Source organism: Convolutriloba macropyga, chromosome 4, assembly GCF_964194025.1.
Source record: "Convolutriloba macropyga chromosome 4, txConMacr16.3, whole genome shotgun sequence".
NCBI lineage: Eukaryota > Metazoa > Xenacoelomorpha > Acoela > Convolutidae > Convolutriloba > Convolutriloba macropyga.
The window spans coordinates 80,744,879-80,769,164 of record NC_134471.1 but is presented as its reverse complement, the minus strand read 5'-3'; the positions used below and the strand labels follow the sequence as shown (position 1 = coordinate 80,769,164).

Sequence of the window (24,286 nt, the reverse complement as noted above, 5' to 3'; positions counted from 1 at the left end):
GAATTTTAAGAAATTTTTTTATGTAGTTCTTAATGTAGTGTTTCGTAAGAAATTTTTCTCTACTTCAAATTCTTCTCAAATTCATTTTTGAGAAATTTGACAGCCGAATTTGACATCACTGTTTAACTTAAACCGAGGAATTAGACTATACTGTAATGTTCGCAGTGCCGCTTGTAAAAACAAATATATCTCGAGGCGATTCATTTATTATTTAACAATATTATATTCAAACTATAACACGCTGCTCAATGTCTTAATTACGACAAAAATCGCTCTCGGGCATTTTCGGCGATGAGTGAACTTTGTGAAGTCAGAGAAACATTGTCTCTCTTGTTATCAGATCATCGAACATTGTTCGCTGCGTTAAGGTGATATACGAGTGAACAAAATCAGTTTAAAAATTTAATATTGCCACCTAATCAAGCAAACAGTGGTGTTTTTAGTGTGGTTTTACTTCAGAAAGTCATGAGCATGTTTTACATGGTAGCAATCTGTCATGATCTGATGTGAAAAATTGCAAATTATTTGTGAACAATTATCCTGTCACACAAAAAACACACGGCCCCCCACTTTTGGTCAACTAGACTTGTTCGAGATACATTATCTATCAATTAGTCAATCCATGTCAAATTATAGACAAATTACGGCTTCTATTACACACAATTTGTACCATCAAAACGATGTAATACGTGTTTTTCAAACAATGAAAGCCATGTTCTCGGTTGTTCATGGTGTTGTGAATTGATGCTTTATGTATGTTTGTATGTATGGTCAAATTGGCTATCAGAAGGTGTGTAAAAATTGTCAATGATTGAATTCGATTATTCGTTGATAACTTAGATGCATCTTTCATCGTAAAAATTCTGACTTTTTTGGTCTCAGTTTGTTACTAATGACCAAGTTTTAATTACCCGTCCCTGGGAATACCTAAAAATACTGAAAAATTTGTCACAACGAACCGCATTTGTATTTTTTGTAAAATTAGCCTCAATTTGTCGTTTTTGCTCCAAAATTAGTTTTTGGTGGTTGAAACCATGAAGTGGTTTGAAGAAATTAAATTGTCATGTTTTGTTTGACCCTCGGGGTCAATTGAGTTTCGAATTAAGTAATAATTAAGAAAACACTGCATGAGCCTACTTTTCTATCTCAATTGTTTTGTCTCTACCAGTTCTTAAAAACATGATATTGATTTATGCACATGGAAACCGACCTAATGGCATTTTTTAACATGAAGATAAACAATTAGCAAAATAAATATTAATTGTATAAAATTTATTTTATTAATTGCTCTCGAACAAAGTTCGTAGCAATTATTGTAAACGTGTTGGTCTTTTTTATGCAAATTTTTTGCTTGACCGTTTTTGCTTTCTTCTAGAACATTCTTTGATTTCTTACGTGACTTTTTCATTTGTGTGCGATCTCTTATGTTTTCACTCCGAAGTAAAGCTTGTTGCTAAAATAAAACAACTGCAGCATAGCAACAAGCGGGGCCTGTTAACCGAGTAGGCAGTGCTTCTGGTGAGTGATTGGGAAGTCCATGGTTCGAATCTCCGCGTGTTCAGCGTTTTTTTTGCTCCAAATTGATAAAAAAAAAAGATGAAATGGAGATAAAGGGAAAACGTTGGCATCAAAATGACCACCTTGATTACCAGTTTTTGTTTTTGTGGGACAGCCTATAGCTGTTTTTACCGACAAAAGGCAAATAACTGCTACCTAGCTCAAATAATGTCTGTTGATTCAGCAAACTGTTGCATTCTACATGTGCCTAGTATTTTAGACAGAGCATCAATAAGCATTTTAAGCTAAGGAGCTCTAATTAGTCTTCTTTTTTTTCTGAAAAATTTCGTGATTAGTGCAAAGATTTTGGAAAAACTGTAAAAATCTTTCTTTGAAAACTAACGTTGTGATTACTGGTTGTTGAGAAGCTGTGACCCAATTATAGGGGATTATATAACGGGTTCGATCATTTTCTCACTAAAAGGCACGGAAAATATGAAACCATTTAGGTGATTCATCTACGTTGCCTGGAAACGAATGCAAAAAATAAGAATCATTTTTATTGTGCGCCGGATACAAGAATCGATGTAAATTAGATGCAACGTTAAAATTTTTTGTGAACTTTTTAACCGGAGCGTTTTTATTAAACGTATTTCTTTCTCTGACCTTTGTTTTGATTACCATGTTGCTGTAATTATAAGTTCATTCAATATATATATATATATTCTATATATATATATATATATATATATATATATATATATATATTATATATATATATATATATATATACTTACAAAAATTAGATTCGATCTTGCTCTTAGTACGGTAGGGAAAAAAATCGGATTTACTTCAACTTCGCGCGATTTACAAGAGATTTTTAATGGCGTTTAAAATTTTTCGTTTTTTTATAGTACACGTTTGGAGACTCGTTTTCTTTGTTTTGTGGAGTACAGTGTTTTCAAAGGAACCGATTAATGACTCAAAAGAAAAATTATAAACTGTCCGTTTGTCTCTGTTTCGCGAACTTTTGGCGTTCGCAGAAGACAGACTTTTTACAACATTAGAAGCATATCTTATCAGAAATTACTATCCAAATTATGATGCGTGTTAATTTGTGGCGGAGCAAACGCAACTCTTTAGAACAGTTTTTACAACTTTGAGAACCATAACCAAAAGTGGCTATTTTCTCAAAAGTTGTAAACTAATGTATCAAAATTGAATGTAGTAAGCACCTTTATTGCTTAGAGGCCGGCCATGTTATAGTGTGGAGGGCGCCTTTAGCATTTTATTACGGCAATTGTCTACGAGTGATCGCCTCTGAGTAACAAAGATTAAAGAAGCGTTCAGGACACGTGTAATTCACATTTAGATTCTAAGCGGCTGATTTGATGGTACATGACGCCTGAATACATAACCTGTGGTTTAAAAAGCAGTGGTCGTAAATGAAAATGATTTGAATTAATTAAATTAATTATAAACTAGTTGCTTGTGTGTGCTAGTAGAGCGATTTAGAGAGGATATTGAGTCGCTGTCAATTGTAAACAAGAACAACATGTGATATTATGGTTAACATTGTTTGTTCACCTTAAACTGAAAAGATTGAGGTGTTAATGAAAGATTTTTACAATATTTGACTATGCTGAAAAGTTTTTGGGTCAACTACTCTTTTAGAGAAATTTTTTAAATAAAACTTTGAGAAGAGGTGTGAATAAAAGCGAATACACAGAAATATTGCAAAATGGGGAAACTCTAAGAAATTATAGGCAAAATCTAGAATCAGCCCTTGCAAATTAAAATTTTTTCTTAGTTGCAATAAAACAACTTTTTCGTTGAGGTTAAGCTACATGTGCTGTTGGTGCGATAGGTGACTATGATCTTGAACGTTATTTCCTCAGCTGATCATGAACCATCTCCTTAGCTGATAATTTAATTGCATTTCTTGCGACACGAAATCTAGAAGAAAGAATCTAGAAGTAGCCCTTGCAGAAGTCTTTAATTAATGGTGAACAAATTGCAATAAATGCTAAGTTAGAAAAAATTATACTGAACATTTTAACTTTCGATTTTATCCAATTTTACATTACCAGAGTCTCATTATTATCTTAATATTAACAGTACAATTAATCGGTTGATTCCATGCGATGTGATAATCGCTTTAATTTTTCACTGAAGTACTGTTAAAAGTGGTATTGTAAAATGGGATAAAATCGAAGTTTGAGCTGTTCGGTAAACGTTGTTTCTTACTTTTTAAAGCAAATGGTTCTCCCGTTAATTAAAGGCTTCTATGTGAGTTGCTTCTACGTTTTTCTTTCAATTTTTGTGCACTTTTCATTTCACGCAATAAAATTATCAGCTAATGGAATGCTTCAAGACCAGGTGAGCAAATAATATTCAAGATTATAGTCACGAAGCGCACCAAGACCACATGTCTTTTGCCTTTGGCAATAAGTTGTCTTCGTTGTTGTTTTGACTTCTGATCCGCGTGTATCTTGAGTGCTGTATTGAGTTGTTGAACTTCCATTTTAAATTTTCTATAATTCAGCATTCTTAGTGTGACTTAACCCGCCTATCTTTAAAAATCTTGAAAAAGGGCCATACTGGTAAGTATTACATTAGAGGAACCTTGCAAGATCTTACGAGATAAGAGGTGATATGATAATCTTACAATGTAAATGATATGCGCTGATATGCAAAATTTTTCCAAAATGGGTGAGGTTTTTTTTGTTAATACAGGTTGTCTACTTTTCTGGTATTCATTAGCAAAGTTAATACAGCCTATACTTCGTAAGATTTGAATTAAAATCAACGATTAGATTTTGATCGCTGAATGGTTTTGTTTAATTAGGAAAGGAAAGATTGTGTTCTGAAATTGAATCGATTATGCGCTTTAATTTCGTTTGATCGAGTTTAGATTGTAGTGAATTCGGGAAATAATTTTTTTGGGAAACGTGCGTAAAAATTAAGCCATGACACACATTTTTCGATGAAAAAATTTTCTTTCCTACGGTATATGGAAAGTTTTTTTATTGTCCAACGTGAACTTGCGCGTTTCATCTTAAAAGATTTTTCCAGACTAAGCACTTTTGTGTGAGAAAATTCTTAAAGATTTTGTGTTGATTTTAGGATTTTTACGCTAAGTAAGCGTGTATAGGCAAGACTTGTAGGCTTTCTTTTGCAAAATTCGCGGAAGATCTTAAGAGCTAAATTGTGCTTCGGCTTGTAAATTTGACTATGCATTCCAATACTAGGTGGCAATATTCGGTTCAGTTTATACTTTTTTCAGGCCAGCTTGACAACTTGTCAAACTTTTTGGTGAATGCTTGATATTTTTTTACCTAGGGTTGACAAAAATCAATCTTTGTGTTTCAAAGCAACTGATTTCAATTAGCTTTTTGAATAAAATCCAGATAGAATGATATTTGCTTTTAATTTTATTTTTTAAAATCCTTTTCACGATTTGTCAGTTATCGGATTGCCAAATTATCAGTTCACAGCAGAAATGTTTCAGTGTTCAATGTTACTAAAATTACTGCTCTTTGGCGACCTTCGGTTTTTCAGTTTCTTTATTACTATTTTTCAAGCGATAACAAATATTTTTTTGCAATGGTTATTTTCTCTCAAACGTCAACTAAATCATGTTAAGTGTTTCACGGTTGTCACCAATATTTTTCAGATTACTGCCCGGGGCTATTTTGTCTGACGTATATATTCTAAGTCATTTAGGTAGATTTGTAGCCAATCCCATTTATTTAGTGATTACAAGTTAGTGCTGAGTTTCAATCTGTGGTTTTTAAGCTCAAATCTGTCTTTTTTGGAACTTATCAGCGCTAGACTGATTTTTTCAGCCCTCTTATTAACTTATTAACAAAGTATCAATTTATAATTTGCTCAGAATAATTGTCGCGGCCAAAACAAACCAAATATTCTGGCTGACAAAAACGTGATACGTTTAAGTGTGTTGCCTTTTCAAAAGTCAAGAATCTACAAAAAAGACTTAGCAATGCGTAAAATTGAGCCCTTAAGCGATCTTAGTGAGTGAAATTGAAAGAGATGATGGTACAATAATTTTGTGATTATCTGAGAGATTAAAGAAAAGCAATTGAAACTGTTTAATAAAGCATGATCAATAGCTCAATTATGACTTGGAGAGAATTGATCGGTTCTTGTTTTTAATCAATTCGTGTTCATTTAAACAAACGGCTAGTTACATCAAAACTTATAACTGTTTCATGCTTTCTAATTCTGTCTTGTGTTGAAGTTAGTCGCTTTAAGCTATTTAGCTACCTCCTCAAAAGGCAAACAAAAATCTTTGAGAACGGCAAAAACCTTTGATGAAGTTGAACAATATCTTATCATAGATGTGCTATTGATTTCAAAAAATCTATACCTCGAGGTCACGTCAATTTATTTACGCTTAAATGCAGAATGACTGACATTTTTTGGTCTCGTACGTACTTGCCTAGTCTATGTAAAGCGTGCATTATTTTTTCACAACAGGGCATGAATTTTTCAAGTGTGTTGAAAAGTATATTCTAATTCGCAAAGTTTTGAATTTTTTTTCGAGATTCTATCCCCGCGTCTTCGGTATGTCACGTGATTGGACAAGTTATTTTAATTGAGTAAATTTTTAATTGTCGAAATGAATTGGCTGGCTAAGTTTAGCAATGAATGATCGGAGATAATAAACTAACCGTGATCATCGTTCCGATTAAGAAAGATGGACAATTAAACAAGTTGAGATAAATTTTGGGCAATATTTCTTCTCCAACAATTTCAAATTCGTCAAAATCTAAAATTTATTGATGAAAACCATGAAACAGTTAAATAAGTTCGCATTTCTAATTTTTTTTTAAAGATTATTGATATATTTTGTTTTAGCATCAATTAACCAACTTCAAGTTCACCAACTACCCCACAGTCAGAAGATAGCCCTAAGTTGGGTGCTGGATCCCCCGATCAATGGAGAGCCGGCTTCCTCTTTCCGTTCTCACAATGGACCCTCAGTTCGTTCTGGATCTGAAGAAGGAGCTGTTAGATTCAACATCCACGTTCACCGAAATGGAGACCTGCTCTTGATTTATACCTGTATTACAACCTATTATGAACTTTCACGTGAGTTATATTTGTCTCAGATCTTTCCCGATTGTGCCCCCAGTACGTTATGCCCCCCCCCCCCCCCAAGTTACAGAGCAGGTATCATTACATAGTAAATCATTAAGTAAAGATATGGCACTAACGGAAAAGTTGCTTTGTATCTTTTTGTGAAGTGACAACTTAAAAAAAGTAAATTTTTGGCTTTTTGGAAATTTGAAACAAATCTGAGCTTACAAATTAAGGCCCTAATATAAGTTGAAGATTTTTTCTGGTGTTTGAATTTTATCCTAATTATTCGTTATGAATCTTATGACAAAGTTGTAAAGATTGCGATCTTGTGTATATAACATAGCCTCTGTTGTTAAAAGAACTTTGTCTTTGACGATTAAACGAAATTGTGACAACTTCTTGTAGGTTTAAACAAAAAGCACATGTTTTGCAAAATATTTTTACTTTGATTGAAAACTAAAAATCTGTAGCCATCAGTTACAAATTAAACACCGAAGTTTCAGAAAGAATTGATCTGACAGGGCAGTTTGTGATCTTTTTCAGTGATGCAAAGTGGGTCCTATCAGCTGAAGGTGTGTCTGGACAACAGTGGCAATAGAAATAGTGGGGATCACAATGATAATCTTGATGAAAATGGAGTAGATAATGGTGATGTCATTTGCAGTGAACAGTACCCCCTGACTATCGAAGGTTCGTTATTTGACAATTTTGTAACTGATTTGAACTGGATACCGTCAGGTCTGAATTTTTATCAGTGTTCTGAGGGAAAATATGCGTTGTAATAATGCAGGAAACAGAATATCTAAATGAAAAAAAAATGTCGAAATATTTTGAAAGTTGCTTCAGAAAGGGCACCTTTTTAGCGTGATTTTTTTGTTTCAGAAACGTACAATTCTCTAGCAGAACCCCGCAGCATTGTACTGGGCGGTGCTTTACTCATGGGAGCCATTCTTCTGATTTTGATGGTGATGCTGATGTCCATATGGTTCTACAGAAGACACGCTCAGGCTACGGGAGGTGTAGGGGGTAGTTATTGCCAGGGTACATATGGTTTTGGAGGTCAACTTATGAACACTTTTGGACACGGGGCTAATATTGGTGGACATGACTGGAAGTTGATGACAAGTGTCAATGAATGTGAGTGTGGACAGCTTGCTCTCTTCAATTTTAACCTATCATCTGGCAATACAAACCAAATTCTTGCACTGACGAAAAATTGCATTATTGTTATGTTTTAAGTCTTAATCTGATTAGGCTCATAATTAGATAAGTACAGAGGTAAACAATTGTTCATTCTTTGAAATTGAGCTTTCTTTCAAAATTTTTGATCTTGCGCCGCTAACACAAGAAAATTTTAGGTTCACCTAAATGTCATGACTTTTTCGATAAATGAGTAAATTTTTTCACCTTTTCAATTTTTTCACCTCTGATATTTTTACCCCCCCCCTCCCTGATTTTTTCACTTCTTTAATTTTCTTTTCTAATTTGAAAATCGAAATGTTCATGTAAAGATATGTTTTAGTGGGTCGGTTAGCCTACGGAGGCCAGACTTTCATGGAGCCAGGAGTGTGTGATGAGCCAGAGAAGTTGTTGTTTGAGTTCTCCAGAGAGATATTCCCCGAGCAGATCCAGTTCCACACCGACCAGACACAGGGTGCTGGGAAATGTGACGGGGCTCTGGATCTGAATTCAGGTAGGAGAAAACAGACGTATTTTTTTTCTAAATTGAATATGGAACCCGAATAAAAGCATTCCATTTTTTTTCAATTTAATACCCCATAGCACACAGAAACTGCCCACCCCTCCCCCTCCCCAGCCCTGAGTTTTCGTCAACGTTATGGGCCCTGAAAAGGAAACCCAATTTAATGATGAGTATACTAATAAAAGTTAGTTATCTTCGTTATAATTGTGAAATGTTATGAAATTCACTGATGGGCAAAACTGATTCTTAAAATGGTTGAAATTTTTATCACTGATATGCGACTTGATGGGTGAAAAAATTCCATTTCCGAAATCTAATCATGAATCATCTATAGGCTCAGCTTTTCAAATATTCAGCTATATTCAACTTAAAATTTGACCTTTCTTAGCCAGAAGTTGGCTCAGTAACTTATACTCTTGGCTTGTTTTAACATGTGCCAGACAAAGGGCAGATATTGTATTACAAGGAAAGCTAATCAGTAGTCACTGAATGACTCGAAATCCACGGGCAACAAAGAAAAACACGGGGCAAAAATAGTCCCAAGGGCAGGGGGCTAAACAGCTATAGTCACTACTACTAACTACTGCTAGCAGTAATAATAGTAGTAATAGCAGCAGTAGTAGTAACAGTAAAGGTAGCTAGTTAACTAACTAGTACTAACCCCCAAGAGAGATAAAGTGCTGATAATGTCTTCTTCCGATCACTGATTCGGATTTTATAATTGAGTTTGCTCCCTCATGTATGTTGTTTGCGTACACTATTAGCAGTGTCCGCGCAACAAACAATCTTGTTATTTTTTGTTATCTTAATTGAATTAACCGCATCAAAATACTGAAGACAACCAAATTTAATTCCCATCTCAAGAATTTTTTCAAGTCTGACGTCAATATATCACATGAAATTCACTCTGAACACGAACAAGGATCAAAAACGCGATAGAAACTGATTTTTTGATAAGTTTTATGGCTTTCTTTTGACTATGATAATTGGGTTGTATATTTATGCAGGCCACGTATAGTTCTAGCTCAGTTCCTATTTAAAAATTTAGGTATCAAAAATTTTCTGTTTAGTTCAGAGATTTGTGAAAAAAAAATTGAATCAGTAATTATTTGAAAAAAGCTTAGCCGAAAAAAATAATTGACTAAAAATAATTTTTGTATTTCAAATGGATTTTAAAAACATTACGTTGAAAAAGCAGGGTAGCCGTTAGCCTAAAATGTGCCTCCATTCGCAAAGAGGACCATCATTGGGTTGTAATTCTTTCGCTTATAATACCACATTTAAGCCCCATGAAATTTGTGCCGTCCAAATATTGCAATATTGAGTGTATAATTATGTATTTTAATACCCCCCCCCCCCCCGAACCCCTTCCTCGTACTTTCATAGCTGATCATTATAGCTCCATTTAGTATACAAATTCGATACATAAGTTTTCCGCCTCGATAGGCAAGTAATTTGATAGTACAGTGGAGGTCATACAACCTATTCAACTCAAATCAGATTATCAGATAGAATAATTTCAAAGATGTTATCCTTAATTGAGTTACACGGATCTTTTCGGGATAATTTGTGATGTTTTGCTGCAAAATTAGCAATTTTTGTCAGAATTTTTTCAATCCATGGAAAATTTCAGGTTGCGTCACAATTAGACTTTTTTATTCATTTGTTTTTAAAAGAAAAGTTGACCAAGCCATAATGAGCTAAGCTTTGGTCAATTAACAAGTAATAGTGTGACATACTATATGTATATACACACTAATTGAATTGTGTGGCATATACAAGAATTGTGTGACATATGTGTATATACAAGAATTAGAAAAAGAAAAGTCCTCTAATAATTGGAAATTAAGCAGACGCTCAGACATTTTCAAGTCAATTTTATTAAAATTTTCTCTTTAACAAAAAACAAATGGTTATAAAGTCAAGTTAGTCTAATCGTTAAGCGGCAGTTAAATATAGCAACGCCTGAAAAGTAAAAACAAACGACAGAGAAAAATTTGGGAAATGAACTTTTTTTCACGTGTGTATATGTGTACATTTTGGTTCACATGAACTAAGCTTTTTCCATGCAAGTAGTGCTGAAGAAAAAAATGTAAATTGTCTTCAAAAAAGGAAATTATCTAGAATTTGATGGGTTCAGGTCATTAAACTGTTTGATTTCTGGATATTTGTGTATATCCAACTGTTTTCTTATTTACCCGAAAATTTTATCCATAAATTAATTTTGAAACGTAATGAACTAAAGAAGAGTTTTGACCGGCAATTTGCATAATTTATTAACCTGGGAACAAATTATGGGTTGAATTTACTATTCAACGGCTAACCAGTTAAGTCTGGAAAAGGGTCTGAATTTTAGCAGAGGGGGAATAAAAAGTGAGGAGGTTTGGCTACTTTATAGCTCATGTTATGCTTCAATTGAATAATTGAGGAGCTTTTATGGTGTTAAGGACTCTAAAAACATCACATAGAGGCCTGCTTTATTAGCAAGGATTCGTAATTTGTGATCGTTTATATATGCGATTTTTCATGATCGGAGAAAACGAGAACATGTTTTTTACCCGTTAAACAAATTTTTGCAGAAAAATGAGGTTTTAGACGTATTTTCAATTTTGGTTTTTGTTGAAAAATTGTTTTTCATTTACTGGGGATGAATTCAGTAATGGTGAACGGGTGGCCACTTTCATGAAGGAGGGGGGGGGGGGGGGGGGGTCCTTCGGAAAGTGCAAACTAGTAAATGAAAACCGCTAATAGTAGAACTTTTTTTACAAATAGGTCCCTCTCCCCTTGCCGGAGTTGGGGGCACCCGTTCACACATAAATTAATTGATTGTCTTTCGAAATGCAGAACTAATGCATTTTCATGATCTAACCGTATCAAAATTGAACATTTGTACTGGCCTATTTTTATCGTCATGTCATCAGTTCAAAATTCAGAATGTTACAAAGTATTGAGACAAGCATTAATTAATACAAGCTGCATTGTGTACTTTTTCAGTAGCGACTCTAATCAACAAAAATGATACTAAAAGGTGGTGTTGAAATCAATCCTGTGATTACAATAAAAATGTTGAGGTCAGATTTAATGATCACGTCCATTGTCTATCTGGGCAAAGTTACTCTAAAAGTACAAAACTATTGATTTGTACTGTATTAACTGTGGGAGCACTCGTGAACAAAGTAAAATTTTGAAAGTTTCTTGGCATTTTTCACTTTAATTTTAAGGCAGAAAAAGATGTTGGTATGAGGTGAAGTTAAAATTGAATTTTTTATTTTAGGTTTGACTGGTTGTTTCTCTGCTCTGAACCCGAACATCCTCCTGCAAAAAGCGACCCTGAATACCCTTGAAAACCAGTCTTGTGGGGTGGTTGTGAAGTCAGTATCTGATTGCGGTGTGGCTGATTTGGAGTGCATGAGACTGTTTTTAGTAGAAGCGGCTACTCAAGCACAGTTTAACCACCCCAATGTTCAAATGTTGCATGGAACCATGTTGCAAATGTCACAGGTCGTGGTAAGTTGAAATCTTTGGAGTTAGTAATTGTTCGCGAACGGAGCTGGAGCAATTATTGTAAATGCATTCGTCTTTTTTATGCTAAATTTTTGTTTGAACGTTAGCGCTTTTGTTCTGGAACATTCTTTGATTTCTTATGTGTCTGTGTGCGCGCTAGTGTGAGCGATAGAGAATCAAAGCGGTTTTAGCGTAGTGTTTAAGATGTCAGATTGACATCCTCTAGGTCCCGGGTTTGAACCCCTGTGAGGGAATTTTTTTAAAAGCAATTCATCCAGTGTTCGTCGGTTTATGTTAACTGTTGTTGAATAGCCGCCTCTGCTTCTCAGCCGGCTATTATAGCGATTTTTTATTTCTATTTTAAATTTTTTTTACTTCGTCTTACTAAATTTTTTTCGCATTACCTTAGTTTACATTTTATTCAACATTTTGCGTAAAATCTGTGACTTCTCCAGGGTAGTTTAACTCTGCTTCTCATTCTGCTAAAAGTGTTTTTCGACAGCAGTTGCTCAGCAAAGTAATTCAAAATGTGCAGAGCCAGTATCAAAAAACGAAATCAGAAATTGAAACGGGATAAACCTATAAAGCCCAATTTTAGATTCCCGCTGCTATAATTTTGTTCTTAGTTACCATCTCTAATGCTCGTTGGTATCATTAATAGCCCCTGTGTCGTCTCACAACGAAACAGGAGTATATTCAGCTCCAAAAGGACATCAAAATAGTTTGCACTTTGAAATTGTTAATGTACAAAAATCATTTTTTTCATTAGTTTCTTCTTTTCTTTCAATCCCAATCTTGATTATGGGAATCGACGGCGGCTATTTTCCTGCAATCTGGCGGGTATGTTTTTAACTTTTTGGATGTAGCTGGCATTGAAAACCCAATTTGTGTGGGTTTGCACGTTCACCACAATGTGTCTCAAGTGATGATTTGAACTGATTTCATGTTCGATTGCTCTCGAACGCAGTTTGAAGCACTTATTGTAAACCAGTGTGCCTCTTTTTTATGCAAAATTTCGCAAATTTTTGCTTGACCGTTCTCTTCTAGAACATTTTTTCTATTTCACTTCTCGAGTGACTTTTCACGCTTGGCTTCCGCTTTTTTGAGGGATTTGAGTTGCGCGCATTCAGAAATTAAGTTTGTTGCTCAAATAATAGCGATTTTGAGTAATGAGCGTACATAGCCCGTGTAACAAAGTGGCCAATTTCTTGACCCTCATCCGAGATGTCGCCCGTTCGATCCCCTCCGTAGTCAGAACTGTTTGCGCCATTAAAGTTTCTGAAGCTTATGCACCCTTCTAAATTTTTACCTACAGTCGTTCGAGTGTAATTCATCCGAAGTTAATCGGTTTATGTTTTGAACTGATGAAAACTTGCCGATTATCCAAAACAGTTCAAAGAGACGTCAAACCGAGGCATTTAATTTTTTTTCAGATCGATTTCATCGTCTATTTCTTGTGATTAATCTCATTTTGTTTAATGGGATTTAATGTGAGAAAACCTAACCTGCCATTTTGATAGACATATTTGGCGCAAAGTTTAAAATATGAGGAATTTAATTGTATCTGAAAATAGCATGTCAGTTCAAGCAGCCTTAAAGTTTTGTAAGACATCTTTTTTCGCGAAAAGGTTTCAGGCGATCTTAAACAATTTTTTGATTGTTGCACGCTCGTTTTGCTTTCCTTTCTGCTATGGCTAGAAAGCGACCTCTTATGAATGTTGAAGATTAAAAAAAAATACCGGTCGAAGTGAGACGTTTTCCCACATGTCTGTGTGAGGATGAGCTCTTACTTAACCATAGCTGCGGGTTGACCATACCCTGACCAATGTTGGCTGCAATTATCGTACCACATATAAGTTTCAGACGCAAAAAAGTGACCATAGTCACCAAAAAAGAGCAATGCTGCTCAAAAGAAGAACAGTCTGAAATGTGGGGAATAATAAGAAAAAGGGCAGCTGAGAACAGGCCGAAGTCGCCTAATGCTGTTCCGCTGAGATTACGCATGAACCAAAATTATTAAAATTATTAAATGTTTTCCCAACTTGTGTTATCAATGAATATTTTGGTTGTACAGGTGTGCGTAGAGTGGGCTTCTCAGGGCCAGTTGGACTTGTTGATGAGGGATGACCCACTCCAGTTCACACTTATGCAGCTCATTCACATCCTCAGAGGCATCACATGTGGAATGCAGTACTTGTCAGAACTCGCTTATGTTCACAAGGTAAGTGATAAATGAACAATTTTTTTAAAAAATGTTCTAAATTTTCTTGAAGAATTCATAGACACCCAAGCGGTAGACCACCCCATTTTCACTACTATTAAGAGATGTTTAAGAGACTATTAAGAGATACCCTGGCTACTGAGAAATTTTGATATACACACTATATGTCTAAATTATCGACCAATTTAACTAAAATCACAAATAAAAAACATAGCAGGACAAGTCCTGACGTACAATTCAAAGAATTTTCATTGACTAAACAAAACTAGACCTTGAACGGACGATGAATGGATTGGGAAAACCATTTAGAAAAAATCCTATCCAAAAAATCGAAAAAACAGTAAAAATCAAAGTGAAATTGCCGCATGTGAACAAAAAAACCACTAGCGAGAAAGCGAATTTTTGTTCAAACACCGTTTTCTCACTCTACTTTGAATTTAGAGCGAAAAAATTTCACGCCTCAAAAGCACTCACTTTTTCGCTCCACTTCCTGTTTCGGCGTGACCAAAATCTCACTACTCCAATTTGACTTCAAAAATCATGAATATGTGTGAACAGATCTTAAAAAAAAACATAGCAGGACAAGTCCTGAAAAACAAAGCAAAGAATTGAATGAAAAACATAGAAAACTTTACCTGACCAGCTGATCAATTGAGCAATGCCAGCCAAAACAAAATCACAACCATCTCAAAAAAATAGAGAAACAAGCAATCAAACAAACCAGACAAAAATATACTCATTGCTAAAAATCTTAACTTTCATCCCTAAGGCAAAATTTGAGCCCTTTAAATATACGTATTCCAAAAAAAAATGTTCAAAAGGAATTTTTGTTTTGGAAAGCGGTCCAGTGTTAAATCTGCAAGACCTGGAAAAAATTAATTGACCCTTGAAGATCGATTAACTCGAAAATGACCGGAAAACTTTAAAAAAACGAAATCAATTGCAAAATTTAATGAAATGTTGCCGAATATTGTGGAATTAATATCTTCAGAACCATTTCTGTGTCCTGTGTATCTAGAGGCTATCCACTAAACCAATTCCAAGCCTTAAAAAATTCATTGGCTCAAAGATCGATAGGAAATTCATTTGCCCCCTAGCAACTATTTAATAACATATCATACTATGAAACCCTGAATGAGGCTACCTGGCTAATGAGGCAAGAAAAACTGAATAAAAGACAAATGTTTTGAAAAAACTTGAAAAAAAGTGCGAATTTTTAAAAATATTTGAAATTCGAAAGGTTAAATTGTTAAAAATAAATCCATTGAAATTAGCAACCATTCAGTAACTTTTAATCAGACCGTAGAAAAGGTTTTCTGACACTTGAGAACAGAGAAATATCAAATTGACAAAAACTTTAGGAAACCATGAAAAAAATTGCAGATTTTATCAAAAAATGCTTAAATTTGAGAAACTAAAATTTTGAAAAACAATCCATTGTTACTAGAAACCATGCAGTGCCCTATTATCAAAACTTAAAGGAGATTCCCTGGCCTCTGATAATGGAAAAACTCAAAAAATGACAAAAATTTTCAAAAAAACATGAAAAAATTGCAAAAATTAGTATCATTTTGCGTGTTTGCGTCTGTAGTACCAGAACATATAGCTCATAAAATCGTCATAACAATTAATTTTGTCTCAAAAAAGGCCTTCATCAACTTTTAGAAACTTCAACCAAAGACTAATTAAACTGAAAACTCAAAAAAGTCACAAAAAACATGAAAAATTGCACCATTTTGAGCCCAAAAACTAAAAATGACCTTTTAACCTTAAATTAAGGCCATCCCATCAGCTGCACCACTCTAAGCACTTGAAGGAATACTAAAGCTCACTTTGGGACTCTAATGAAATTTAATGCCCGCTGGGCTTTACCTGTTTATCCCGTTTTGAAAGATCAAGTCATTGAAAAATGTGTGAACACATCTTAAAAAAAACAGCGCCCCAATACAATTCAAATTCTTTGAATTGTTAAAACACCGATAGATGCAACTAACTTGGAATTTGTGGTATATTGAGAATTTTAAACAAATGGCCAATTTTTTGTGAAAATTGTTAATAATTAGACAGTGTGTATATGTAAATACCCCTCAGTCACCAGGGTTGTCATGCACCATTTTGTCAGTTTTTACTGAAGTCGGTTGCTACAATTTTCCTTGCTGTGTGTTGGATAATTGTTGGTTATTATTGCAATGGAAAATAACTTAACCAGTTTGATGCTAGTGAAAATTTTTTGTCAGTTATTTAAAAAAATTAAATCTTGAAGAAAATTGAATTTAGAGTTACATGTAACCCCCCCCCCGCATCCGCTGCCTCATTTTGGTAAGCATTGTCTGTATCTGGAACCTACTCAATTTAGTGGTGATCAAACAGACAACTTGTTTCTCAGTTTTTTTTCAAAATGAAGTTGTCAATGTATTCTTCAATCATTAACATGGCTTCGATGTTCATATAAAAACGTAGCATTTAATCATGATGAAGTGTTCGTCAAAAAATATCAATGGTTTTCAATTTTATACTGTGAATTGTTAATGATTGTGTTTGATCCAACGAGAAATTAACCCATATAATTTTCCTAGAATTAACCAAGCTTCATAAATTTAAAACACAGTTTTTAACTTGTGACCTTTTTTATTTTCCTAGATCTTTCTTATGAATAAAGGCAGTCACGTGACTCATCAACAAAACCGTCCCATTCCTTGCAAACGCGTTTGTGGCACTTCATGAAGCGTGACAGTTTCTTTGAGCGGCGGTATCAATTTTGTTAAAACGTCACAAATTCAGCCCACTTTTCAAACCCAACTTAAAAAAACACCCGCCTCCTCAAAATTTCTCCGACCTCTCGCATTAAAGTCTTGAAATCGTAAAACGTCCTAAATTGCATTTAACAGAAGCCTTTTAAAATACTTAAGTAGGATAGACGGGCTCTTGAGAAATCTAGAGTACTTGACTTTATCAAATTGGGTTACAGAATTTAACACTTATTGCCCGTTCTAAATTAAAATGGTCCTACCCCCTTTTATATAAGAGCGTCCGTTCACCTTTCATTCGCTTTTATTTTTGTTTCACACTTCAACTCTCGCGTGGGCTGTAGTCACAAGTGCTCGCCCTCCGCCCCGCCCAAAAACAATTCACATGCCTGCCCCCCTCCGCAGTAAATAGTACCCAAAAGGGCTCTAAAAGGGGCATAAAAGTGACGGCCTTTGTGACCCGTGTCTAATCCCCTTATTTTAAGTTGCCCAGAAATGCGTCTAATATTGTGATGCATTTAATCCAAAAAAGCAGAAAAATTGCTAAATGCTAAAAATGGCGGAGTAAAAGTGTGATAAAATATCGAATGTAAACTTAATACATGTACCTGTTTTTTGGCATTTTTCTAAAATTTTTAATTTTTAAAGCTTTTTTTATGACGGAGATCAGACGGAGGAATCAAACTTTAATGAGACGAAAAGGTTTCAACAAATGTCGTGGTAAATAAGAAGTATAAAGGTTATGAAGAGCCTTTTTTATTGTCGTCTCGTGTTGAAAATTTTGCTGAAATTTACGAACAACGCCGTTTTCAATTTGGGAAGGTTGTGAATTTTTAATGGAACGATACAGATTTAAAGACATTTTTTTCTTCGAAAATATTGGGTAGTGTCTGATTTAGAAACTTCATTTTATATGAAGGAGCTTCAGTGAAAGGTTTTTGCTATTACCAGCACCCCAGGTGTTGTTTGTTTGGAGTTCTTTTGTTGAAAAATTTATTATTTCTTGGCATTACTTAAAATATTAATACCCCATTTTTCTCTCTTTCCTTGTCTTTCTCTTTTTCATTAAGTGATCAATTTGTGAAATTAAACTTTTGTACTAGTATTGACAATTGTGCGCAGACAACAGACATTTTTGTCATTTTTTAAAATGCTGACATAATTTATTAATGCGCGTTCTGTAGAGATAAGTTCAATATTGGAAATTAGGATCAAGTGACATAATTTGACAAGATAGCCAAGTAGAGAGGAAGAGGATTAGACGGGGTACACTTTAACCCTGTAGCAAGATTTTACCCGTTTAGTGGCGAGTATTGGTTCTCAATAGCAGTATCTATATCAGTTAACTCCCCCCCCCCCCTCCTACTCAGTCTTTACGTATGTTAAAACACAGATTTTCAAAAAATCTATGATACGAATCAACAATGTAAACATATAACGGGCATAAGAAATTTGAGACTTTGTTTTAGTGAAATGAAGAAACAAAGATATTTTGATATTGGTAATTTAGTTGCATTGAATTTTTGGATCTTTTCCGTTTGTGCCCCCCCCCCCCAGTTTATTGGGTGCATACTATTTGCAACCCCCAGACGCACGTGCCATATTTTTACGTGCTATATTTAAAAGGGGGGCACAAACGGAAAAGATCGGAATTTTTTTTTAAATCAGCTGTTGCTGTGAACTGCTGCGGTTCCCTATTGTATATAATATATGTATAAGGGGTTGTTAAAAACCTGAGTCAGTTGTGACGTTTTAGTATCTAAATATCGATGATTTTGAAAAAAATACCACTTTAGGGTTCCTTTTGTTATATTTTTGCCGGTCTGATTATCTCAGTGACTGTATGATTAAAGGCATTGATCGCATTAAACTGTGGGTTATTATGCGTGTGCGTATGCGTGGGTGGGTGAAGTTTATTAGTGTCATTAGTGTGGCTATTGTCCCAGCTAGAGAATAAATGATCAAAACCTAAACAAAAACAAACAGCAGCAGTTTAAAATGCGAAAACATTTTTCAACTCAAGCTCAGGCATTTTTCTCATGCAAAAAAGTTGAGAAATCTTGTCAGACTCGTGTAACAGTATTGATGACAACTTGAAATTTTTATACGCAAAATTTCTCGCAAAAAATTTAAAATATTTCAGAAAGTCTAATTTAGCTTAGTCATAGAGCTCATGCAATTTTACTATGTAATTTATACTGAATACTTATATAAAAAGATTATTTTAAGAATAATTTTGACCTTGGATTAAATTTGAATTGATTAGATCATTACAAAGGATTAATCTAAGTTGGGGAGGCAGGTTTCTTCATCTGATATGAGGAATTAAATCAAAATTAATTAATTGCATTTGATTTGAAGCGTGAAAACTACACATAATATTATATAGGAACAGTTAGTGTTGACCTTTTACTGTTAGTCGACCGAAATTAATTTCGAGGCTTCCAGATTTGTTTTTAATGATTTTTGATTATTTGATCGGCTGCCCTCTATCGATGTAATAAATATCAGCTGAATGTATTTTTAGATTACGGTGATGTCGTAATGATTAAAAGGTATTAATGTCCTCTGTGATATGGGACGATTGAGGAGTATATTTATTACTAGGGACTATATTTCTAGGGTTATTTAGAAACTTATGATTGAGGTATCATAATAACGTAACTTAATGATCTGATGAAGAAATTGAGGAAAATGGAGTAAATAAAACTGAAAGTAAATTTTGCCACTTGAAGGGGCAAATGGGTTGTTTGTTTTCATTGATTTTTCATTTATCTCATTTTTTTGCTGTAATTTTTTTCTGAATACGTGTGTATTGTGAGGGCATGGCAATACAAAAAAAAGAACATCGGGAACTTAGAAAAACATCAAGAGCATTGAATCAATACATGCATAGCGCTCTAAAGTCATCTGAAATTTAAACCAGGTCACTTTTTTTAGTTGATATTTTTGACGGATGTTTGTGAACAGTAAGCTAATTATTATTTTTTTACGAGTTCAGAATAAGAAGAGTCCTGATTGGTCCTTGTATGATGAGCCGCCAAAACGCTTGCACAAAACGGGGGGGGGCTTATTAATGTGCAGTTCTACTTTTTTTTTACTTTTTTATTCTTACCTGACCACAGTGGGGAGAATAAAGACAAACATTTTACATGTGGAAAAATAAAAAACGATTCATAATCTGATTATCTGTTTTACTGATAACCACCGTTATGTTAACCAAATTAATTGTCAATTAAACAATTTTATTCAAATTTTATTGATAGATATATTTTTTCAGGTGTTGACCTCTGGCAACGTTCTTCTGACTGGAACTGGAGTTCCCAAAATCTCTGGCTTCGACATGCGAACTGCCCTGGACCAGGAAGAAGCAACAGGATCCAAGCCTCGTCTCTTTTCTCTCCTCCTCCCCTGGATGGCCCCAGAAGTGATTGCCAGCTATTCCTACTCTACCCAAAGTGATGTCTACAGTTTCGGAGTTTTGATGTACGAAGTGTTACATGCACTGGCAACTGCGACTAACAGTGCGGCTAATACGACCGGTGGTTATGTCCAGCAGCATTATCAGATTGGAGGACATCCGGATGGTGGGAAAATGACTTGTAGCGAGGTAAGTGATTTTCACAACTAGCTACCAATTCATTTTTAATTGCTCTTGAACGAAGTTCGTAGGAATTATTGTAAACGTGTTGGTCTTTTTATGCAAATTTTTCAGTTGACCGTGTTTGCGCTTTTCTTCTAGAACATTCTTTGACTTTTCAAGTGACTTTTTCACGCTTTCGTTCTTCAGATTGGTCAATATTATTTTAGAAAATATATCGTAAAATATGCTGTTTTGAATTAGGATCTTACAAACCCATTGAGCAAAGCAAGTCCGGGAACCCAACAGCACCAGATGCTCCAGGGACTCCCGGCTGACTTGCCTCCTCCCTCACCCTCCCTCATTTCATCCAACACTCAAAACAACCTCTCTCAGTCCCAATCGGCCACAGGGACAACATCGACAGTAGCTGTAGTTCCTCAATTCCTGCTGGATGTGATTAGCCATTGTTTGTGCCAGGACAGTGCCGGTCGACCGTCTTTTGGATACTTGAGGGAAACTTTAGAAAAGGTTTGGAAGATCATTTTTTATTCGAAAAATTTTAATTTCATGATTTTAAAAGTTAAAATGTCTTAAAATTTGAAAATTTGGGTTTAAAGCAAAGTTATGTAACTCTGCATAAGTCAATTTACAAATGTTGAGCACTTAACTTATACTTAACGAGTGTGGCAGAAGAAAAATGCTTTTTTTTAAAAAAAATAACACTTCTCCAAAAAAGATGGAGCTAGTTGATTATGAAAACAAGCAGTCACGCTATTAACGCTCAAGATTAATATAATGGTAGATGTTAATGGTTCCATTTTTGTTCTGACTGATAAACTTAAAATCTGTTTCACAAATAGAGATGTTTTGCTCTTTTCAGGTTGTGCGCAACTCTAACGTGTTATTGTTGAGCAGTAACAGCGGGGCCTCTCTTACAAACAACACAACAAGCAGCAATGCAAGTGGAGGTACCAACAATACTACTACGGGGGGCGGTGGTAGTGGGGTCTATACTGCTTCCATTGCAAATCAACAGTAAGCACACATTTCAATAAATTCAAGTTTTAGACATTTCAAATTTCTCTTTGGTGTTTCTTTTTTGTTTCTTGGCAAAGACAAGTCTAGTCGCGCACCTTTCCCCTAAAGTTTGATGTGTTGAAACGACCTCCTTTGTGCGTTGACGATTAGTCAGTAATTTAGAAAACTGATCAAATTTTTTAAAAACAAGTAAAATGGGTGCGAATATTAAACTTATCTCCTTCCCTCTTTTTTGTCCGGAAAATAGCAAAATTTTTACATGCCTGTTTATTACCAATTTAGGATATTAATGAAAAAATTAGAATTTTAAACCAAGTTGGATAGTTAGTTTGATTTCTTTCTCGCATGTTAGTGATTGATAATTACTGCAGTCGTCAGTTTTCGCTGAGCCCCCCCCCCCTCCACTTTCGAAAGAACCAGAGTTGTCTCCCAAAACAAAAGAAGTTTTTTGGACGTTTAATGTCATCGAACGCGTCAAGATCGTGTTCGGTGAAGGCTCTTGCGCCCACTTAGACATCTAAGGGCTGTTGACCCAAACTGTCGTCTTAAACCACTAAATGTCAAGCGAGAACATATTTTGGCTTTCATTATCATACACACAGCAAGCATGCATTTATTCCAAATGAAAAGAGGAAAATTATAGATTAGAAAAGACTTTGACAAATTAGAATGCTCTTTTTAATCAACATTCTTTTGTGTCTTTTACATACAAGTGACACGCGAACAAGACAAATTATGATTTGAATTTGTAGTAAAAACAACAACGTCAATTAAGTCACAAATTATTACCTGCGATTGGCGCTTGAACAAGCTAAGATGCGATCGAACACCTACTGTGCCTTTTTGTAACTATACAAAGACTTTAAGTTGAAAAAAGACATTCCTACAAGCAAAAATCTACTTGAAATTGTCAAAATCTTGTAGACAAACTAGCCGTCCTAGCCACATAACAACTTATGATTAACTTTAACTAACCAATTTTAGTTAATTAAAAGCTAGTCTAAAACTGTTTTGATTGGCAATTCAAACGTCTTCACAAAGGCTAACTTTGGCTATGCATGCGTTGCGTGACCACTTTTTTCACAATGGTTTTCACAAAGACCTGAAGTTTTGATCAAGTTGTCAAGTTATCACGTGCTGGAAACAACAGCCATGCAATTAGTTCACGCGGTTTGCGCGAATAAGGCGATTATTTGCATCGGAGAGCATGAAAAGTTTTTCGCCACGGGAAGTAAAAAATGACAAATTCAAGTTTTAATTTTTTGATTGAGTTATCAAAAATTAATATCAAATTATCAAAATATGTTTTGAAGTTTTTGAAGTCATTGAACTTCAAGCTTGCGATTAGAGTTCATGGAACTGCTCGTAAACACATAATCATATTGAAAAAAAATTAAAGTCGATAAAGTTTTAGTATAATGATTTCAGAAAAAGATTTGCATTTTTATGCGATACATGTTCTTGAATTATATGCTAAATGCTTCCCTTATAAATTTATGCTTAACAGTGTGATATGTCAGATGGAAATTTTTACTATTTTTAATTTATTTATTAATATATAGATTGTAATTATTTATTTTCAGTTACTCATAAGATTTTGTGATAAAATAGATACATTCATGTTTTAATCTTTAGAATCTGTTGTTTCAGACTCAATTACGGAACTAACTCAGCTTCGGTTATTCGAGATCATCCGAATGGCCAGTACTTACCATTGGAGGGATACTACCCCGCTGGGTTTGACCCTCAAATGACCTTGAAACAGCAGCAGCCGGGCTCCCCTTTTATGACTCAGAAAGCAGGGAAAAAATCCGCCCATAAAGACCCAAACTCAACGATAGAAGATTGGCTCGTCTATCTCAAAATGGGACAGTATACAAATCTGTTTTACTCGCGGAATTTGTTCTTAGTGAAAGACCTTTTCGGTTCCACAAACGATTCTTTAGAACTTCTGGGAGTGTCTTCTTTGAAACACAGAAAGCGAATGGTCAGCAGTTTGAACGCGATGGTCAACGCCACAAACTCGGCCAACAAAAAGAAACAAAGTACAGTTCATATTATAATCTGATAGCAAAACTTGATTTAGAAAAAAAAACTTATAAAAAAACTGAAATCATAAAACTCATGTTTGTTCACGTTTAAGCGTGACATCCGACCAAATGCTACTAAAACTGATACAAATCAATTGATTTTGGTTGTTATAATGCAGGTATGGTTAGATAACTTAATCAGCCTCATAAAAATAGATTTATGTTTAATTTCGAATAGAACCATTTCGTATTTGATTCCGATTGTTACTATGACTATTACTGTGCAGTTGTTTGTCGTATAGATTCATTTGGCCAGCAGATTTCTGTTCTGTTACTGTTTTGTTTTAGTTTCTTTCTATATCAATCAGTCCATCGACCAACAAACCAATCAGTGACTATTTCTCTCTTCTTTCATTCGTTAGCTTTTCTCGAATTAACTTATGTGCTTTTTGTTTACAATAAAACTGAATCGATGCAAATCTTGTTCTCAATTAAGAGCTGGTTCACCCGCTTGGTGTGTTTGTGCAACGAACTGGGGGCGGGGGTTGTAGAAAATAGTGATAACAATTCTGAGTAAGTCGAGTGTAGATTTTTTGTGTCAAAAATTTCTAGTTTCTTGGTAGTGTTTTCAGATTATTGTTCCGACTTCTTGTGTTGTTTCGATACTCAAATGGATTTTTTTGTTCAGTCAATTTTAACCGATCGATATTTTCAACGTTCAGTGTTGTGAGTAGTATCATTAAAAAGCCCGTCCAGCGTAGAATATGGAATTGAAAAGATTTTCACGAATTATCGATGTTTAAATTTTTGTGAATATCATACCGATTTGCGTTATTTTTATTCACACTTTCCGGAATT

The 24,286-nt window shown here is 34.7% G+C and overlaps 1 protein-coding gene across 1 annotated transcript in view; it reads left to right on the top strand.

The window, feature by feature from the left end:
- The window catches only part of LOC142337926 (ephrin type-A receptor 4-like), a 48,692-nt gene extending 24,785 nt beyond the window's left edge, over nucleotides 1-23,907 (top strand). The window contains exons 9-18 of the mRNA XM_075387564.1: nucleotides 6,379-6,612; nucleotides 7,147-7,293; nucleotides 7,486-7,740; nucleotides 8,126-8,296; nucleotides 11,580-11,812; nucleotides 13,884-14,030; nucleotides 20,058-20,387; nucleotides 20,622-20,888; nucleotides 21,241-21,395; nucleotides 23,049-23,907. Of these exons, the coding sequence (XP_075243679.1) occupies nucleotides 6,379-6,612; nucleotides 7,147-7,293; nucleotides 7,486-7,740; nucleotides 8,126-8,296; nucleotides 11,580-11,812; nucleotides 13,884-14,030; nucleotides 20,058-20,387; nucleotides 20,622-20,888; nucleotides 21,241-21,395; nucleotides 23,049-23,466 (2,357 nt within the window). The 3' untranslated portion in view covers nucleotides 23,467-23,907. The remainder of the gene's footprint in view (nucleotides 1-6,378; nucleotides 6,613-7,146; nucleotides 7,294-7,485; nucleotides 7,741-8,125; nucleotides 8,297-11,579; nucleotides 11,813-13,883; nucleotides 14,031-20,057; nucleotides 20,388-20,621; nucleotides 20,889-21,240; nucleotides 21,396-23,048) is intronic.
- Nucleotides 23,908-24,286: the final 379 nt, after the last annotated feature.